Here is a 21,303-nt window from a genome sequence, read left to right on the forward strand (position 1 = left end):
TCAAAGCTTTGGATCAGTCGGTATACCCGTACCGCAGTAGGCGAACTTGAGGGAGAGAACGCAGCTCTCGTGGAGGTGCAGCTGGTACTTGTCGGGTTTGGAGACGTGCAGGACCTCCACGTTGCTGCTCTCCATTCCCACAGCCAGCCACTCGCCCGTCGGACAGTAACCCAGGGAGAAGATCTGCACGTGGAGGCGGGGAGAGAGGAGAGGTGAAGGTGAAAAAGACGAGGTGACGGTTTGCCAGACGCCGTGGCTGAACGGCAGGGACGAGGTTAGCGTCGCATACCTGTGAGGTGAAGTCGTGTTGCTGCAGCTGCCGTCCTTCTCTGAGGTCCCAGCAGCGGACCGTGTTGTCCAGACCGCCTGTCCAAAGCTTGGTGCCGTCGTTGGAGATGTCGATGCAGCTCGCGCCGTCTGTGTGGCCCTGGAACTGCCTGCCAGGAGGAGACACCCCAGAAACACTTTGTTTTGTTTTCCTGAAGCAAATCATGGAAATCAACCTAGATATTTATAGATTTTTAAAAAAACAACACACACACACTTTTAATTACTTTGAAAAAGGAATCACATATTTTAACATGCAAATTTGGACAAAATAGCAGCATAATAAAATGTTTACAGCTGCAGATCAGGCAGCAAAAATTTTTTTTTTTAAACTCTCGGGTAAAATTAGCTGCGCAATTTATGCAGCGATATACACTAATTGCATAGTCCATATATATATAAACATCCATTTATATTCCAGTGAAAATGCCACCTCCCACAGTGTGTACAACCTCAGCTAGTTTGCAGTACTTGTCCACAGAAACCTACAGCTGAGCTTCAGGAGGTCAACGTGACATCGTGTTGTTTTAATTTTTTGGAGAAAGAGGGAGGAAATGTTTTCAATTAAAATTCCTTTTGGAGTTCGGCCACTGTTGTGGCGATGCAGGATGTGAGAACCTTTACGTAAATATTAACTCGCAAAACTACTGCCGGGCTCCTCAGAGGACGAGGGGGAAGATTACAACATGTCAGCATGTTCACTCGCCGACTGGCATTAAAACGCGCAGCCTGTGCTTAAAACAAAAAAAAAAACCCAAAAAACCTCTTCCCTTCTGCTGCTGAACTGCACTTTTACTACCTGCCTTGCTTTTATGACCGACAGTTCGGACTGGAAAGTGTCTGGCGCCACAGGAAAATATCCTGGCTTTTTCTTCTCACTCGCTCGTCTCTCCTCTCACCTGACCAGCGTCTGGTTGTGAAGGTCCCAGACCACGATGTTGCCGTCGCTGCAGCAGGAGAAGCAGACTTTGTTGTCGGGGGAAATAGCCAGGGCGTAGCAGGCCGGCGCGGACGACGTGAGCTCCGCCTTGATGCGAGGGGTGGGCGTGGCCAAATCCCAGATGGACAGCGTGCTGGCCTCCCCGCCGACGATCAACGTCCGCCCGTCGGAGAGCAGCTTGCAGGAGCGGATGTAGTTATCCCGGTTCTGATTGGCGCACAATCACATGATGGATGCCGTTTGAGTTGCGGTGAAAGTCACGACAAAGAGATACAAACACGGCGTTAAGTGTGCCGCCGCAGCGTTTATCGCCGCGATAAATAAAGTTTGCCGGAGGATTTGGCTTGAGGACAACAACACAAAGGTGATTCATCACTCAAAGTGTATTTTTTTTATGCGTTGAAAAACAAGAGCATCACTTCTGGTAGTAAAGCTGCCTCATTGGGACACGAGACAGACTTTAAAATACGAGTTGACCGCCATCAGCCGTGTCCCCTCCTCGCTCATGTCTCACCAGACAGTCCAGCTGGGCCATGGGGCTCTTGCTTCCCGGCTGGCTGATGTCCCACACCTTGACGCAGCCCTTCCCTCCAGTGTAGACGTGACGGGTGGAGGTGCTGATGGTGACGGCGCACACCACCTCTCCGTGGTTCAGGGTGTGGATCTGACGCGCGTGCCGGGGGATTCCCGGACCCAGCAGGGCGTCGGGGGGGAAGGGGACCGGCTGCATCTGGCCGTCGGCGCTCACGTGGAACGAGTAGGCACTGAGGGGGCGACGGGGAGGGGGGGGGGGGGGGGGGGGGGGGGATATAAGGAAAAGAAAATAATTAATCCAAAGTTTAAAGGTTGTGGTAAACACCTCCAATTAAAAAGAAAAGGCAGCTGGAAAATAACAATGGTAAATATTTGGTGTTTGTATTATCTTGCAAACCACTTTTTTAATTGACAGAAAAATGAGGAACTGTTTTAGGCAGCTATTGCTAAAAAATACATTAAACTGAAGATATATCAGGGTTCAAAAACATAATCCAGACTAAGATTTAATGTGTTTACGTGTGCATCTGTTCATGTGTTGCTTGTATAAGACTCCACTTTCCTGCCAGGTTTACAATTTGAGGACCAATAGATGAAAATTAGCTTTTTTGTGCTAACAGTGGATCACTTCAGAGGTTTTTTTTTTTTTTAGTTGATTCATAAGCACTGTCACTGGCAAATTAATAGATGAAAAAAAAAATGAAGATGGATGTGTCATTAGGCATTCTGAAAATGAAAACTAAAAACTAAAAAGGCCCTTCTGTGGGGGGCTTTTTATAATCTTTGTTTTGTCTCACCTCTTTCAGCCTGCATTTACCTACACAACTTAACCTCATCTGACTAAAACACAACAAGCAGCGTTTGAATAATTAAAAAAATATATTAGTGTGTCGCATCATGACCATCTACCGCTAAAAGAAGAAGTAAATCCTGTAAATCCGCCCGAACTGACGTTAAGTCAAATTAGACTCGCTGCGAACAAACAGATGTTTTTAGTTTTACTTCCTCTGCAGTGTGACTTCGCATTCTTCCAAGTTTAGGACTAAATATATGTTTCTTTTTAACCCAGTCTCACAAGATCTGTCCCTGTTCTGTGTTTTCTTGTTCTGGCATAATAAAGTGAAATCTGAGCAGAGGCTGAGATCTCCCCGGCAGCTAATGGCGAACAGGTGAAGATCTGATCGTTGGAGAGAGCGGAAGAGGAAACTCACGGTTTCCCCGAGGCGGCGGACTGCAGGCTGGCAGGAAGCCCAGGGACCCTCATATGTGGGTGCGGAGACTCATAGCCCACCTGGAACAGACAGGAACGCCATAAACACCCGGAAACAAACAAAGACACACACAAAAAAAGCTTGTGGTAGAGAGGAGTCATCACACTGTTAATATAAAGACCAAAATCAATCCCGTGAAAGCAAAGACACTTTTCAAGAGCTACAGATTCTTAACAATAAATGAACGTACACTCCAAAAAATTATTTTGTAGAGTTAATGTAGTCTAATCATGTCTACATCTATTCAGATGTAGATTTAATCCCTTTTACTCATGTACTGAACAACATGTATTAGAATGAACCATTTAACAAAGAGAAAGTCAATATGCTCACGGTAATCAAGCATAACTCTGATATGTAAACTAAACAACTGCTTAGTTGATTTTTATAATTTTCTTTTTTCTTTTTTCAGTGTACAGCTGCTCTCCCTCGCTCTTCTTTTCAATGTGTCCCTCTTCTCGCCCTCTCTGCCGGTGTTGTCCGCTGAGGTATTACATATGACAGTGACGCTGGGAAGACAAATGATCTGCAGAGCATAAAGCTCACCACGGGGGATCGTCCGTAGGCAGCTGCAGCCGCCGCTGCTGCCGCTCCGTTCATCTGGGGGGAGACCAAGTGGAGACCGGCGCCATAACTCGCCGCCCCGGGCAGGTCCCCGTTCACCCCCGGAGGGGGGAGGCCAAAAGCCCCTGGGGGGTACGCTCCCTGCATTGCTAAGGGGTTTCTCAGTCCGAGAGCTTTCGGTAGGAGTGAGGAAAAGAAAAGACAAAAGAGTTACAAAGATATATATATACAAATATCATCCCTTTATTATAGCATGAATTGCACTTCTGGATTTCAAAATAAATTGTAATGTAAATAGGAAAAGATGAATATTTGTGAGTCCCACTGAAAGAGACAGCTGTGACTGACAGGCTGCAAACAAGCTGTAACAAAAGGCAGGACATCAGTGACTGCAGCGCTGGACCACTACTGACCCCTGCTGGCCACCGCCGCTTCTTGCAACGAGACAGTCGTGGATATTAGAGTATAACGCAAATGCTTTCCTGCATCGACTGTCTCAACGTGCGTGCGTGTGCGTGTACATGTGCGCGTGTGTGTGTGTGTGTGTGTGTGTAACTAGAGCGTGTACTAACAGGTAACGTGTGGATAATGGGGGAAAGAGACACACTGGAATAGACGGAGGCTCATTATGAAGCAGCTCACAGTCACAGTCCATCACCTCTCCTAATCTTTCCATTTAAAAAGTAGTGAGGCCCGCGGAATATTCTTTTTGCCCACAGCTGCTTATTAAGTCCAGATGGTGGTCGGTGTTGGGGCGCTGGCTCACTCCCATACCAATGACTGTGGCCCATTGTTGGGAGAATCACTTCAAGTAACAAAGCTAATAGAGACAACAAACCCTCTCTGCAAATACAGAGTCATATTTGTAATGGCCATTTATATGCAGTGAAAGCTGGTTTGCCTGATATTAAAGAGCAATAAATCTGTTATGTCTCCACAGTGACATGGCAAGAAAACTAAGTTCTTTCCAGTATTACAGGGAAACTTCACACCAGCATCTGGCTTTCTGAAGATCTGGGTTTTTTATTTTTCCAATAAAGTGCTGATTAAATGTCTCTATGGAGGAACAAATGGAAGCGCGTGGACTCTTCTTACCGAGGGGGTCAACACCAGGTTTGCCGGGGACAGGTCTGAACTGTGGGGGCCCACTTGGCCCTGGGGTGTTTGACTCCTGAGACATGGGGGTTCCTGGCTTCATGCCTGGAGTGCTTGACTTTTCTCTCTGTGACAAAGTAGAATAAAAAAAATAAAAAAATAAAAAAATAAGGAGAAAAGACAAAAACAATGATTGAGGGCAGATGGAAGCAGAGGACCACCGTGGTGAACATGACATATGAGGTCCCGTCTACCTGAGGGGGCTCTTTTCCACGAGAGGGGGAGGTGGCACTGCTGGAGGAGGCCAGGGAGGTGGGACTGGCATGTGGGGGCACTTCTTTCCGGGATGGGGGCATCTTGTCCAAACCGTTTTCCCTGGATGAGTAGGATTGAACGCTGCGGGGGGATGATGGATCCTGAATTCAAAAACAGATACATTTAGTTGTGGGGGTTTGTCGGTAATAAATTCCGTTTGTTTGCATAGAAACAATCTGTTGTGTTACAATCAATCTGTGAAAATCATCCTGTTTATAGTTTATATCTTGAGAAATGCTTGTTTTAAGGATACCCGCGTCAGTTTAGTTTGTTTACTTGCGTGATTTCATTTTTGCACAGCCCAACTTTTTCAATTGCTTTGTCAAAAGGACAACGTGTAAAATACATTAAAAAAAAAAAGCGCTTTATATTTTGAAGACTTGCGACAACAAAGAAAATAAGGTGATAATATCACTTTATAAGAATGACAGTATAAAAGAAGGATAAAGACGAGCGAGTAGCAGGAAGAATCGGAGGAGCAACACAGATGAAATGAATTGCTTTTCAGTATATGTGACGGTCAGCGAAATCAGCAGCCCCTCAGCCCATCCACACCAAAGTCTGCCTGAAGCGTGAGCCACTCCATCTCCACAAATCAAGCAGATCAAGTGGCGTTGCTCTGGTGCAAAACTTCTGCTCTGAGCTGGGTTTGTGCAAGAAAATATTTTAGAATAGAAACACCTAAAACGATCAGCTTTATAGGATCTACTGATAGGAGTGTTCCACTGTGAATGCTGAAGTTCAGAAGTTCAATTAAGAATGTTTTTGCAGTTAATTCAAGTCACACTGGATCGTTATTCTGTTAAGCCGCTATAGATTTAGATCGGTAGGAGACCTCTAATGCACAGTTATGGTCTCCTTTTTCACTCCCCATACATCTACATTTTGCTTTTGCACGTCAGTGGAGTTCGTCTCTCCCCTGGAGTCCGTGTTCTCTCCTCTTCCTGCAGGAAATCTGACTGTGGAAGCGGAGGTTTGTGGTCTGCCCCCCCCCTCACATCTGCAGCATGTGGCCGCCTAATTGCCTCCACCCCATCCTTCTTCTCTCAAACGTAAAGTGCAACAAGATGACAATGTCGGAAGTGGCACAATGAAATGAAACTAAAAGTAAAGGGGATTTTGTCTTAGGGTATTTCCAACAGAAACAGCGAGCACGAAAAAAAAGGGAGATTTTGCAGTTAACGGATTCTTTCGCAGTGTTAATGCTGTGTTACGCGGCGACAACATTACTTGTCAAAGCTTTTAGCACCTGGGAACAGGCACACACCTGATCATCAGACGCATAACAAAGACTTGCACATTCGTTTCAACGGGGACTGGACAGTAGACAGCTGGATGAGGGTTACTGCTATTATTACTAATAATATGGTCCTCCGGGGGTGTTTACATGATGAATGCAGATGATGGCGGCCAGGTGAGGGGAAAACAGAGGCCAACGCCTGCCTACTAACCTCATCCACCACCAAATTATCATCACTCTTGTCTGCATCGCTGCCCTGAAAGGAAGAGAGAGAAGGTTAGAGGAGCTCCTCCAGCGCCGCCGCTTGATGGAGGCTGATCACACGTCGAAGTAAACACACAGAAAAGTCACATACAAACATCTGTCATGGCAACTTGACGCTATAAATAGAAGGCAGTGTCAAAACCTATCTTGGTTGAACGAAGTCTCGTAATGCCAATGCTATTTAATATAGACTGCATGAAAGATGCACGTTTCTCCCAAGAGAATTAAAACGTTAAACTTTGAAAAAATTCTGAGTTCCCCCAACTGCCCAATAACATCAGCAGAGACTTTAAAAAAAAGAAGAAGAAAAAAAAAAAAAAGCAAGCAGGTCCCCGAGGGTCTGCCGGGCCGGCCACAAAACACACAACCACAAGTGTTGTGTGAAGGGAGACAGGAAGAGTGGGAGAGTGAGGGTGAAACTTTTCAACAGTCACTCAAACATTTAAGAGGGTTCTGAAAACGTCCTCACATAGTCCGTCATGAACTCCTTCTCATCAGCTTTCCTCTTCTTGCCATTGCTGAGGTAGTCTGTGGGGCGACCCTTATCCCCATTGGACAGGGAGCTCTGCGGAGAGGGGCGAGACGGAGCAGTGAGGCGAGGAGCAGAGGGGAGATATATGTGTATGTATGTGCGTCTGTTCGGAGAGAGGGGGGGGGGGGGGGTGCGCATGGAAGAAGAGATGAAAAGAAGGACGGGACGGAGGAGAGGAGAAAAAGGAAAGGGTGTGAGGGCCGTGGAGAAGGAAGAGGGCGATAATGAGGTGAGAGGGACTGCATAAATCATGTTGGGCTCGTGAGCCGTGGAGATGAATGTGAAAGAATATCCGGCTTTATCGATTGGAGCGCTCAGTGTAGGGAGGGAGGGGAAGAAATGGAATCCTGAAAGTTTTCTTTAAAAGAAAATGTGATATAGGCCATTGAATGCTTTAGCATTTATAAATAGGAGCAATGTAATTGTTGAGGTTTCAGTATCAGCGATTACCATGCCACTGCCCAATACAACCATTTCATTGTAATACAGCTTTTAAAACATATTTGAAAAAATGTAAATTGGGTGTAGATTTAATTTTCAAAAAACACCAGATGGATCCAAAGTAAAGACACAATTGACCTGTACACTGAAAATAAGTCACTTATATTCGCTGAATGAGGGAGAGACAATAGTGATAACACGTAGTAAAAAGCAACGATGGAGCAAAATAATATTAACAGACAATAAACTAAGAAAGAAAGACACATATAGTGGCTTCAAAAATAAAACAGTACCTATACAAGCATTTTCAACTCATTTACAGGAGAAAACTCATAAATTATTATGTACTGCTCGTTGCATAAGTAATTATGGAATTGACAAATAACATAGTGTTTAGGTTATTTATTGTTTAAAGCTATTTATCGATATCCTTTGGGCGATTATTGGCCTGCAATTTTCTCACCACCACTGAACAAAAAAGGAGCATTACCCAAAGTTTTTCCTTATATATTTGTATTTTATCTGGACTTTTCTACAGTTATGAGAGGTTTTGTTATTTAAAAAAAAAAAAAAAAAGTATGTTCAGTCTGGGTAAAGACGCCAATATCTAACAGTGGATTTGCAAACAGTATTCAGGGTAATGAACAGTGTTAACAGGTGTGGCTCCACTTGACCTAAGTGACTGTGTTGTAATTTGTACTCACTGGTCCGGCTTCACGGTCTGTGCGTTCCAGGCAGAAGCGTCCATCACATCCAGGCGCCGGGACACAAACCAGAACAGACACAGATCAGGACACACACAAACACACACACACAGAAAAGCTGCCATGCTCTTCACGTCACTCTGCTGTCGATGACTCAAAAGAAAACTATTCCTCATGAGCGTTATTATCAGCAACACGTCTGTGCCCTGCCAAAACTCTAATGCAAAACCAAGCGTCGGAATCCATTGTGCCAAGCTTTTGGTGTTTACTCCCACTTCAGTGGGATATTTTCATCTTTAAGAATGGCATCCAACTCTTGTTCCAGCCCGAAACTCATCTAGAGTTTGTTTGTTTTTTTTAACACTTTTTGCTCTGAGAAACACAACCTGAAAGCTAAAGAAAAAGAAAAATTAAAAACGTGCATGGTTTAAAACGTCTCGGTACCTCGGTGGTGCTCTGCAGCGGGGGCGGCGGCAGCTGCTGCCTCGAGGTGTGCTCTCTCATCCTTGGCGGCCAGCTGGGCCCCTAAAGCCCCAGACAGAGCCAGGAGGCCAGATCCTCCACCGAGTGCCAGGCCAGGGTGAGACAGTCCTGATGGGTGGGGGCCTACTGGCAAACCCTGGGCATGCTGGGAGAGGTGCTGTGCCTGAAGCTGTTGCTGTGGAGAGATGAAGAGGAAGAGAGAACTGGGTGACTTAACAGCACTGGAGGATGTGGCTTTGGAGGAATTTATCAGAAGCAAGGAAATGAAGGGAACTAATTGCTGCGATGTGCACGAGGAGGAACACTACGTTTTTAAGGCAGTGGCTCTTCACGAAGTGAGGCTCTGCGGGGGAAGGGACATAAACCGATGTGGCATTAGTATCTCATTGGCATGAAAGAATTTGGAAAATCACACCAAATGTTTCATTTGGGGGCAATATTTGTTTCTGCTATTTTTGAGACTTTTAATTTGCCTGCTATTTTTTTTTTTTTAAATCAATTATTCATATTAATAGAACGGCCACCGTAAGCCATCCTCATCAGCATGAGCCAATTGGTATTTATTGACTATAAGGAAGAGAAAAGGAGGAAAATAAAAATATAATTGGAGTATAAGGTACACACGCTATGAGGCAGAGGGGGGAGCCCACGTACCCCTATCGAAGCATTTAGCTCCCCCATGGTCACCTGTTTGGCGCGCTCCATGGCCTGGACCACCTGTTGTTGATGCTGTGGAACAAACCAAGATGTCAGTAGGGGCAGGTGGATTTAGGAATAAGTAAATTTGTCTCGTGTGAACTTAAAAAAATCCTATTGTAAAATCTTTTTGTAATTACTGTTGGGAAGTATAGCAAAGGGTGTATTTGAAGCATTTACTTTTTTGGCACTTGGGTGTCAATTGAATGCAAGCGGCCGTTTGATGAGAGAAGAAATCTAATGTGCTTTGAAGTTCTGTCCATCTGTGTGTGTGTGTGTGTGTGTGTGTGTGTGTGCATACTGTCCCACTGTGTGAGTTGTGCTCCCACAGACGAGACAGAGAGAGAGACGGCTGAAGGCAGCACAGAGTGTGAGTGTGTATGTGTGTGTGTCCCACCTCCTGTGACAGGAAGGGGATGAGCTGAGCACAGATCACGTTCAGCCGCTTGGCAATCTCCGTCTGAAAGGAAAAAAAGATACTGTCACTGTGATGAATAAACACACACACACACACACACGCACACGCACACGCACACATCTATCCAGACAGCCAAGATTGAGCACAAACACAAAGAAAAGCCACACACACATGACTGTTACACACACACACACACACACACACAACACACACACACACACACACACACACACACACACACACACACACACACACACACACACACACACACACACACACACACACACACACACACACACACACACACACACACACGCACACACACACACACACGAAGCATGGCTGTGGCCTGCTTCTCCCAGGCCAGTGTGGTAAATATTTCAGCTGCTTACATCTGGTCCATGCAAATGGAAAACTCTGCCAGAGACTTTGGCTAAAATATTCATGGACAGCATCTGCTGTGGCCGCAGCCAGCCCACACGGTGTGTGTGTGTGTGTGCATGCGCGTGCGTGCGTGTGTGTGTGTGTTTTTGTGATGTGTCCTTGCATGTCTGTTTGTCGTTGTGTGCGTTTGCATTTTGCATGCTTGACTGTGTGTGTGTGTGTGTCTCTGTGTGTGTGTGTGCGTTTCCTGCTGGGGGTCAGTGATTCTTGCTGTGAGTGTGTGTCTGTCTCGATCTGCTCCGCTCAACAGCCAAAAGCAAACTGTTCCTCCACACTCCCTCGTCATCATCGCCTCCTTTCCCCACTCCATTTATCACTAATTCCATCCATTCCTTGTTTGTCTGCTTTCCCTTGTATAGCTGTACAGTACAGTAATCAGTAATACGAGTGTTACACACACACACACAAGCGCATTCAGAGGCTGTTAGGGCCAGTAATGATATGCATGCAGAGATCATGACAACATCATTACGGCCGGAGGCTGTTTATCTTGTTGACAGCTAAACTCTGTTGTGTGTATGTGTGAGCTTGCACGTGTAAGAATGTGTGTCCATGTGACTGTGTGTGTGAGAGAGAGAGAGAGAGAGAGAGAGAGAGAGAGACAGAGAGAGAGACAGAGACAGAGACAGAGAGAGAGAGAGAGAGAGAGAGAGAGAGAGAGAGAGAGAGAGAGAGAGAGAGAGAGAGAGAGAGAGAGAGAGAGAGGAGAGAGAGAGAGAGAGAGAGAGAGAGAGAGAGAGAGAGAGAGAGAGAGAGAGAGAGAGAGAGAGAGAGAGAGAGAGAGAGAGAGAGAGAGAGAGAGAGAGGAGAGAGAGAGAGAGAGAGAGAGAGAGAGAGAGAGAATGCGTGTGTGTGCGTGCACTCCGCACCCCTTTTTCTCTCTTAAGTGATTTATTGATGCCGGACTGAACTTCCACCTCTATTTTTTTTCTTCCTCTTCCTCTCTCATGCTCACTCTTTCATTCCTCTCCCTCCCTCCATTCTCCATTTTTCAGCCAACCAGCCAGTGTGCACCCCCCCCCCCCCTCTTCCCTCCATCCTCTGAATCCATCACCCCCCCCCCACCCCCCCCCCCCACCCCACCCAAGGAGACACAATGATTTCTTGTTAGAGAACTCCAACTACTAAATGACATCTTCAGGAGAGTGAGAGAGGAAGAGAGGGAGAGCACATGAGCAATCCAGACAAAGAAGGGAGGGTGGGTGGTTGGGGAGGTGGTGGGGGGGAGAGGGGGGGGGGGATTGGAGAGGGGAAATGAAAATAGGAGGTGGATGAAGCAGAGGAGGTAGAGGAGGAGGAAAAGGGCAGATTCGGTTGAGGAAATGAACCCATGAACGAAGGATGTGGAGGGAGAAGAGAAATAGACAGTAAAGAAGAAACAGAAGGGCGGGGGAGGAAAATCGAGATTGCGAGGTGGTGGTGGTGAGTGAGGGAGGGAAGGAGGGAGCGGGGTGGAGTGCGGCATCAGCACGTCAAAGCAAAGCAATTGAGATGGTGAAATGAGAGAGAGAGAGAGAGAGGGAGGAGCAACAGAGAGAGAGCGAGGAGAGAGAGAGAGAGAGAGGGTACATGGCAGGAAGGCAATGACCTGATTTAAAGTGAAATTCAGGATGGACTGTATGTCTACAAGGAGCCAGAGGTGGAAGCAGAGTTTACAAAAACAGGAAAGAAAAAAGAAGAAAGAAAAAAAAAACCCAATATGAGAAAATAGAATGGGATAATAAAGAACTGAATATTAGGAGGGGGGGGGGGGGCGTCAAACAGAGTGAGGCATTCTTTGAAAGCAATGAAGAAGAAGGGATGAGGGGAGGGAGATGGGCCAGGAGGTGAGAGTTGATGGGAGGATGGATGGAGGGAGAAAGAGGCAGGGATTTATGATGGACAAGAGGGAAGGGCAAAGCATTCTCATCTGTCTGTCATAGAGAAACGATCGTCTTGTGGATCTTATTAACATTTCCATAGCAAAACACTGCTCTATACATCCGTCGGTGGGATCAGTGGGGGTGGGGGGTTACAGTACAGAGAGAGAACTTCCTGAAAATATCAGTTACTGAAAGAGCTGATTGGGGCAGAGAGAGGAGGCGGATCTCATAACAGCACAGGACAATGCAGCAAGAAGAACACAGAGAACCCTGGAACTCACTCACCTGTTTGTGCATTTCAATATTAAGGCCATAGGACATCTCGTAATACTGAAACAAGAAAAAAAAAAAAAAAAGACAGGTTTAATTCACACACCTGTTAAAACCATTTGTTTCCAACTGGAGCAGCTAAATGTTCTATTCTATTCTATTCTGATGATAACGTGCAAGATTTCAACCAACTCTGTCTGTGTGCACTAAACAGCCAGCATGAAAACGGTAAACATTATGCAGTAAACATCGAGGCAGAGGCCAAAGGTGTCACAAAGGTGGGAGACCAGCTGTCCTTGAAAGCTGAAACCTACCTCTTTTGTCCTATATACTCAATATGTATGTATGCAAACCGAACATCATCCTAGATTTTACTTACTAGCCCTAATACCGTGTCTGCATGTATATGCTAGCTATTGTTTGGTTCACATATGCATTTCCTGTCCCTCTTCTGTTTATGTATGAATTAAGATCAATCACATTTATTACGTGCTGCCATTTTCAATAAAATGCTTTTGTTACAATATCTTATCCTCATGAACGCTGAGATGCGCTGTGGGACGTAACTGGTAAACCTGAAATGTATGTTATGTTAATATGTTTATTGTTTATTGTCATAACCGCCATGAAGAAAGTCATACAGCTGCACTGCAATAATATTCACACATAAATATGTTTAGTCTCTTTTTTTTTTTTTAAGGGTTGGTGGCACAGGCGGAGCAGAAAAGACACACTATTGCTAGTCTTGACATTTTACGGATTTGTGCTAATTATAACAAATATTCAACACTGCAAGCTTCATTTCAGTGAGGAAAAGCAAAAAGAAACACACACGCACGCGCACACACACACACACACACACTAAAAACCCAATTTATAAAACAACAAAGAAAAAAAAGGGCCTAATTCTTTCCATTAGTTCTGGGTTGTTTAAAAAAAAAAAAAAAAAAAAAAAAACGCCACTAATTTGTGGCTTTTCTATGCATGACTGTAATAGTCCAAGACCACTCAGAGCCTTTTCCTTTGCTCCCAGTCTCATACGATGCCAGCCCGAGCATGTGCACTCTGAAGTACCCATATGTCCCTAAAAGCACATCTCCACTAATTTCACCTTGACTCCGCTGAAAGTCAATAGTACTAAAATGACCCTGAGGCGTGTTTGGGAAGCCAGAAACCCAAAGCGAGGTAGGAAAATTGTCGCCGGGCAGAAGAAGGTGACACACTATTGCAATAATCATGTCTAATGTGAGCTATTTGACCTTGGCTTTTATCCCAAAGTAGACGGAGCTGAAGGGAACGCAGGACGCGTTTGAATGCCACAGAGAGAGACAGGTGAGGATCGCCGTCTCGCTCTCGCTCTCTCTCTCCCCTCTTCCTTCGGCGATGGGCAAAAAGGAGAGCATTTTAGAGCCGGATGCCTTGAAAAGTGACAGGCTGACATTTGGTTTTCAGCGTGACTGGTTGTGGAGAGAGAAGATTGGCAGTTGGGCAGCCGGCACAGACTGGCAGGACGGGGAGAGGCGATGGCAGGGGTCCTCTCTCTCCAGACATCTTTGCTGGCAGTGAGCGCGCAGAGTGTGCGCATGCAGGTGTGTGCGCTAAAAGCATAAGTCTGCAACTGTGTAGGCGTGTGTGCGTGTGTGTGTGTGTCTGTGCGCTCTTGTGTGCACGCTTGGCTGTGTGTGCTTAAGGCATGTGTGTGCACGCTCCTCTTTCTGTGTGTGTTTGCCTGTAAGCCTCCATAAAAGACGCCTTTCCTGGCAGCTGGCAGCTCTGCTTGGCAGTGGGTTTGCCAAGTTTCGCCTGTTGCTTAGCAACATCCAAACTCCCCCAAATCATCAGCCAGCAAAGGAGACCTGGCCTATGCTTGATGCCAACTACCCCCCCACCACCTCCTCATCACAAAAAACTTCAATCCCCCCCACAAGTCCCTGCTCTGTGCCAGGATTGCCACATAGCTCTTTTTTTGGCACAGTGGGTTCTGGGCAGCCGACGCTTTGTCAGCTGTGGTTGTTTATAGCTCTGATCACAGGTAAATCAAGGCTGGGGTTTGCGGACTTGAAAACACAAAGCAAAACAAAGAAAGACAAAGAGTTTTGGCCTTTCCTACATCCAGAAAAAAAAAAAAAAAAAAAAAGATCTGCTGATCATGTATCCTTCACAGTCAGCTCCGCTGCTGAATGGTACAACTGTCGACACGCCGCAATTCAGCTCTCGCCCATTTGTTTTTCTGGCTTACGGATACAGAAATCCTTCAGAGAATCAGACCATGCTCTCGGGCTTACTTCTATATCGCCGTAATCAGATGTAAATCTTTCCAACTTTAACAAGTATATAATGCAACAGCAAATTAGAGAAACCAATGTGATTGCAAATAATGTCATGCTTTTTCCTCTCACCAGAACAGCAAGTCATTTTAAGTGGAAATTTTTCTTAAGACGGTCCAGCGGTTACCACTGAAGCCCAGACAAACAAGCCGTTGTTGTTTAGAGTTTGCATGTCCCACTGACGGGTTTTTTTCTCCCCCCTCTGAATATTTCAATAATTCAAAGACTGGCTTGTTTGATAAAATGGTGACTCAGAATTGGCTGCAGGTGTGTGTGTGATTGTCTGTTCCTCTATGTGTGGGTGACGAGTGACTTATGCTGGATGTGCCTTTCTCCCACTATCTGCTGGGACCTGGGTCCACTGCCTTGCAATCCTAATCTGGATAGTGCAATGGAGGATGGATTGATAGTTTTCTTATAATAATGAATACATTACACTTACAATGATAATAATATAAACACCCAGCCTAATTTGCTGTAGAGCCAGTAGTTAAAAGCTCAAGGAGCTTAAGGAGCATCACATGTATATTCAAGACATTTTTAGATAAAAAAAAAATAAGATTGTGTTTAAATACAAGTAGTTATGGTTTGAATAGCTTCAATTTGAGTGCCAATTGTTCACTTTGTAAAATACAGCAAGTACATTTTTAATGATAGCTCTTCTCGTCGCAGAAAGCTAAAAACTGTAATTGTTCCCTCAAAACAATCAGCCGAAACTGTCGACGTTTTGATTCACTTTCTCGTCCTTTAATAAGTGTGTGTGTGTGTGTGTGTGTGTGTGTGTGTGTGTGTGTGTGTGTGTGTGTGTGTGTGTGTGTGTGTGTGTGTGTGTGTGTGTGTGTGTGTGTGTGTGGTCTTACGCGTGGTGTTTGGTGGGTGTTGTTTGGCAGCTGTTCGCAGATGAAAGGGATTTAGGGGACTTGGCACTGCGCTTGTTGTGAGTGAATGTGGAAAGACATGGTGTGTGTGTATGTGCATGTGTGGTGTTTCAGGTATAACTCGTGTTGTGGGGACCGCAATCCGTTTGGGCGTGCGTGGGTGCGTGCGTGTCTCACCATAACGTAGTGTCTCTGGATCTCAGTCTTCTCTGTGGCCAGTTTCTCACACTCCAGTTTTAAGCTGCGACAAAGAAAAGAATGAGAAAAAGAAGAAGAAGAAAAAAAGAGAAAAAAAGAACCTGTAGTCAGACAGTTTTGATTTGTATCACACCCCAAATAAAAATATACAATGCAATTAGCAACATGACAACAAATTACAGTCGGCCTCACACCCCTCTCTCCTCTCGCTCCCTCCCTCCCTCCCCATCATTCACTGAGGGGGTAGAGAGGAGCAGGGTGACTGGGGTGCTGACAGCCCATTATCACCTCAGAGCAGAGCAGAAATAGACAAAGTCACGCTTGGGGCCTGAAATCCAGCCAAGACTGCAGAGAGGCACAGCCAAGGTCTCTTTCTCCCTCTCTCTCTCTCTCCAATTTCCCCTCATTTTATTTTCTCTCCCCCCCCCCAAAAAAAGCATCTTATGTCTTTGTGTCTATGTGGCCAACCACCACCTTTTCTTTTAATTTCAACAGCGCCAGTTTTTTTTTGGCCAGAATTCTTCTGTTTGCTTAAATTCTTGGCTTAACTTTTACAAGTCAGTCCCATTTCTGCAGTTTTACAATCACACATCTCATATTTATGACATGGCCCCTGTACGTTCCCCCGAGCTGTGGGCTCTCCAGCCGACACAGGTACAACAAAGCCTGGCATGGAGACTCGGTGTCTGAGGTGACAGCGCCTAAACGCCCCTCCCCAGGTGTCCTATATTTCAATTTTTTTTTTTTGCGCATGCTCGTCTGTCCTCACACCCAAAGTCTTCCCCTGTGCCCTCTGAATTCGGTTAATGTCAGTGGTTGAATTTACAGACTCGCACTCTTCATTCTTTCCCAGTTTCAAGTCGAGACACACACACACACACACACACACACACACACACACACACACACACACACACACACACACACACACACACACACACACACACACACACACACACACACACACACACACACACACACACACACACACACACACACACACACACACACACGCACGCACACACGCACACACGCACACACAGCCTCTCTGTCTCACACCTAAATCCACTATCCTCCCTCCTCCAGTACATTTCAGACCTATTGGCAGTTTATGCCAACTAGTTTGCAGGCAGCAGATAGATAGATTGTGAGGGGGAGTGGGGGGGGGGGGGGGGGGTTGTGGTGAGGTGGGATGTTGGAGGTGTGTGGAGGGAGGCGTGTGGTGGTGGTGGTGGTGGTGGGGGTGTTTGGCAGTGTAAATTAGAATATGATTAATACCGCAACATTACCCCCAGCCGCAACAGGTAATAACAGCCCCCATCCGCTCCCTTTCTCTGGTGCTGCATGCACACACACACATAATTGACTCATTTATCATTGCCAGCCAGTTGAGGAGAAGAGGACCGAGTGAGGTGAAGAGAGAAGTGGGACAGAGAGTGGAGAGAAAGGTGTTGGTGGAAGAGGAGGGAGGCAGAGAAGGAAACCCCCCCCCCCCCCTCCCCCCACCGCCCCCTCCTCCTCACCATATAGATTTTATTACCTTGGCATTGCCTCGTGGCAGAAGTCACTCACAGCTGGGCTGAGAACTAATGCGACTGCGTGCGCGTTTGCATGCGTGCGCGTTGACGGTGTTTATCACGAGGCGAACTTGAGCTTTGAGAGGACACGCACACAAACTTTGTCGTCATTATCGACCGACACCAAGATAATGACCATTCATTCTGTGTTTGAAATGCGCAGCTGTGACTATTCAATTATTTTCATTATTTCAGTAGATTGTTTTGGTTTCGTCAATTAATCTTGATGCCCATCAAAATATCCCACGGCTCTTGGTGACACCAAGATGCATGCAAACAATATTTATTGAACCAGACAGTTCAATAAATATTGCCAAATCATTTGAGCTGTATGAGACAATTTCAGCTGGAGCATTTGAAAGTCTGTATTGTTCTAGTATTACGATATAATCTGGGGATAAATACAGCAAAAAGAGGACATTGGTATACCTATAAAGGCAGTTAAAAATGGGCAGTCCCATTCTTTAAATTCCATGGTGGAGATCCAGATAATAATAATAATGATTTTAGAACTCAATGTCTCATCAATGTCTCCTTGTGTGTGAAATTCCTTGTTTGTTTTGGGCACAGCTCTACAGATATTGGACAACAGCATTACAAGGTTGCATAGCACACACATGTCGCGTGCAGATGGACGCGTCTTGTGCTGACAAGAAAGACCCCAAGGTTGCACTCAGGAGGCAATAACCATTCCCTACAAAATGGACTTCAAGGAACAGAATTACTGTGCAAGTGTGTGTTGTCATTATGTGACTGTGGGAGCATAAAAAGAGTTGCAGGGAGGGTTGGTGGAAAACGAGGGAGCGAGGGGAGGAAGTAGGTATTTCATGTCGAAATGATTGCCTGTAATAATTAGTCTTTGGCTCGGCACCGTTTACTGAGAAGGCGGGAGGAGAGGCTGGCAGGATGGAGGGAAGGACACAGTAACACAGGGAGGAAACATGATGGAGGGAGGGAGGGAGGGAGGGAGAGAGGGAGAGAGAGGGAGAGAGAGAGAGAGAGAGAGAGAGAGAGAGAGAGAGAGAGAGAGAGAGAGAGAGACACAGAGAGAGAGAGAGAGAGAAGGAGCTCTGTGTGTGTGTGTGTGTGTGTGTGTGTGTGTGTGTGTGTGTGTGTGTGTGTGTGTGTGTGTGTGTGTGTGTGTGTGTGTGTGTGTGTGTGTGTGTGTGTGTGTGTGTGTGTGTGTGTGTGTGTGTGTGTGTGTGTGTGTGTGTGTGCAGGAGCAGTGCAGCACTGACAGAGCTGTCTGAAGGCTGGCAGGCTGCAGATTTGTAGCGCATTCGGCTGATCATCTTATCTCCTGTCACCGCCAGTGAAAGATTGGAAGAACCGAGCCCACCATGGCGCAGGCATATGAATGCACGCACGCACACACACACCCTTGTGTGTGTGTGTGTCTCTCCATGAACACAGTAAACCAGCATGCTTATGCCATCCACTGCATATATGTAGTCCACACAGAGGCAAAATGTACACGTAGGTACATATATAGGATACGTATATACGTACATGCAGACCTGCTTAATAAATAGCAAAGAACATACACACATTCTAATGAGTGCCTGCAGACAGTGAAGCATGTAATGCAGTCACTCGCCTTCCCAACAATTGTTTTTCTGAACAATACATTTACTTTTTTCTCCCCACTCATTGATTGATTTCCTAACACATTTTCATATTTTTCTTTTTTTTAAAAAAACAACAGACTTTTTCATTGGTTTCTGGTTGTTTGTGAATATATTTTAACTCAGATAAAAATTCAAGAGAACATTGATTTTTCTCTGCTGAGAGCAGGACCGCAGAGACAGAATATCTTTAAAACATCTTGGTGCCCAAAGATGAAACAATAATTCTGGCAGGTTTTTTACCCCCCCTTGATGATGAAGCACAACTTATTTATTAGGTACAAAGCTAAATATTAAGGTGTTTTTCCTCATCACATTTTGCATATTTTCTTAATTCCACCAGCCAGAATGTTTTTAACATGTTTTAATATGTCATACCGACATTGTCATATTTTTTATGAAATGATTTTCAGTTTAGGGCATTTTAGACAACTTAAGTACCGTTCAAACATGGGCTAGTTACATAAAGGCAGTTTCTTGTTGTTATAGTTTAAACGGGTATTTTGGCATTTGTAGCTGATGGTGGGACAAAATTTTAATGTCCGTTAATTGGGCCTTCAATAAAATAAAAAAAAATAAAAAAAACATGTTTCCACAATCAATAAACCAGGAAATTCATCAGCATTCAACACCGAGCTGTGTGTGTTTTTTTTGTATGCATGAATATTAAATTAAAATGATCATGTAACAACTGTTTCAGGCACCAGTGCCTTAAATGATGTAAGAATGAGACAATAATATTGTTTAATAAAACGTAGGCTCCAGTACAGTATTAGACCGAATGATAACACAACAGACTCTTAAGTAATTAACATTTTTTAAAACTGAATAGTATTATCTGGATTACTCCAGTCACTTAGTTTGCCTCCGTATTCTCTCAGAAGGGGATGTTTTGCAAATTGTTTTGTCCAGCAAACTTTTCAAAACCTACAAATATGCAAATGACCGAAATAAAATCGATTCCCATTGGTTTTATGTTGTTCTTAACAAATGTGCATCTGTCCTAAACTATAGCACACGAGCCAGTACAAAACACACACACACACACACACACACACACACACACACACACACACACACACACACACACACACACACACACACACACACACACACACACACACACACACACACACACACACACACACACACACACACACACACACACACACACACACACACACACACACACACACACACACACACACACACAGTAAGCCATATAGTGACTGCATCAGTGTCATGCCTTTATAGTGTCAGGACCATTTAGCCTGCCAGCCTCCAGGTATGTGACTGTTCACTTTACATCTCATTAACTATTGATCATCCTTTCCTTTCTGCCTGCCTGCAAAAACCTCCAGCCTCTCTCTCAGTCTCTGACACACACACTCACGCACGCACGCACACACACACGCACTCGCACAAACACAATCTCTGAATCACACAAACGCACACCAGGGACCCACCCAACTTGGCCGCGTACTCTTTCATCATCTCTCAAGGGCAAATATGAGAGCAAACACACAGGCTTACACATGCGCATGCACAAAATAAAGCTGGGATCTTTCACAATAGCAGGCCAACTGTAACTCTCGCTGAAAGACTGTAAAGGTTGGTCCTTCAGGTACAGTACACACACTCACACACACACACACACAGGCGCTGTCACTCACATCTAACGGTGTATAGAAACCACAAAACCTCAGACTGCCCAAAAGCAAATACAATCTAATCATTAGTTAAGTGACAGGCAGTTAGGCTACTTGTCGCTTTCATCCAATCATAATCAGGCACCCACCTTCTATCACACTGCATGTAAAATAGAGACATATTGGATGCAAATCCATCCTCACAGTCCAAGGTTAAAATAAATGTGTGTATAGAATAATACATCTATAAAACTCTCTCCAGTTGGCTCTTTTGTTAAGAGTCCTCTTGGGTTTCTTTTAGAAATCAAAGGCTGCATAGGACAGATTTAAAGGTTTCTCTTCTATAATGTACAGTACATACTCCTCATGAAAGGAAGGGTAAAACAAAGCCCAGCATCTGAAATGTGATCAGTGTACACTCGGCAGTTTCACGAATTTTCGGAATATCGGACAGGAGTCATGAATCATCTGGTGTTGCTACTGAATAAAATGATTATCCCCCTGATCAGTCAGCCTTTCTATATAGTGTAGACTTCAGATATTATGGCAGCAGCATGTGCCCATCAATTAATTGAAGTTACTGTCTGTTCTCTTCCATCAAACATCTCCAATAAGTTGAACAAAGTTATTGTACACAGTATCCATTTTT

At 45.1% G+C, this 21,303-nt stretch overlaps 1 protein-coding gene across 4 annotated transcripts in view; it reads right to left on the bottom strand.

The window, feature by feature from the left end:
- The window catches only part of tle2a (TLE family member 2, transcriptional corepressor a), a 37,107-nt gene that overhangs the window by 1,775 nt on the left and 14,029 nt on the right, over window positions 1-21,303 (bottom strand). Inside the window, exons 3-18 of one of the 4 annotated variants that reach the window (XM_080506759.1) lie at window positions 15,783-15,846; window positions 12,416-12,460; window positions 9,804-9,866; window positions 9,398-9,439; window positions 8,672-8,885; window positions 8,228-8,244; window positions 7,020-7,115; window positions 6,498-6,542; window positions 4,986-5,147; window positions 4,732-4,858; window positions 3,619-3,809; window positions 3,013-3,092; window positions 1,782-2,031; window positions 1,227-1,474; window positions 290-437; window positions 33-183 (exon numbers count right to left, since the gene is read on the bottom strand). In XM_080506759.1, the coding sequence (XP_080362885.1) occupies window positions 33-183; window positions 290-437; window positions 1,227-1,474; window positions 1,782-2,031; window positions 3,013-3,092; window positions 3,619-3,809; window positions 4,732-4,858; window positions 4,986-5,147; window positions 6,498-6,542; window positions 7,020-7,115; window positions 8,228-8,244; window positions 8,672-8,885; window positions 9,398-9,439; window positions 9,804-9,866; window positions 12,416-12,460; window positions 15,783-15,846 (1,943 nt within the window). Of the gene's footprint in view, window positions 1-32; window positions 184-289; window positions 438-1,226; window positions 1,475-1,781; window positions 2,032-3,012; window positions 3,093-3,618; window positions 3,810-4,731; window positions 4,859-4,985; window positions 5,148-6,497; window positions 6,543-7,019; window positions 7,116-8,227; window positions 8,245-8,661; window positions 8,886-9,334; window positions 9,440-9,803; window positions 9,867-12,415; window positions 12,461-15,782; window positions 15,847-21,303 lie in introns of all 4 variants that reach the window. The other 3 variants (XM_080506758.1, XM_080506756.1, XM_080506757.1) reach the window with 3 other exon arrangements.

Source organism: Blennius ocellaris (assembly GCF_963422515.1).
Source record: "Blennius ocellaris genome assembly, chromosome: 12".
NCBI lineage: Eukaryota > Metazoa > Chordata > Actinopteri > Blenniiformes > Blenniidae > Blennius > Blennius ocellaris.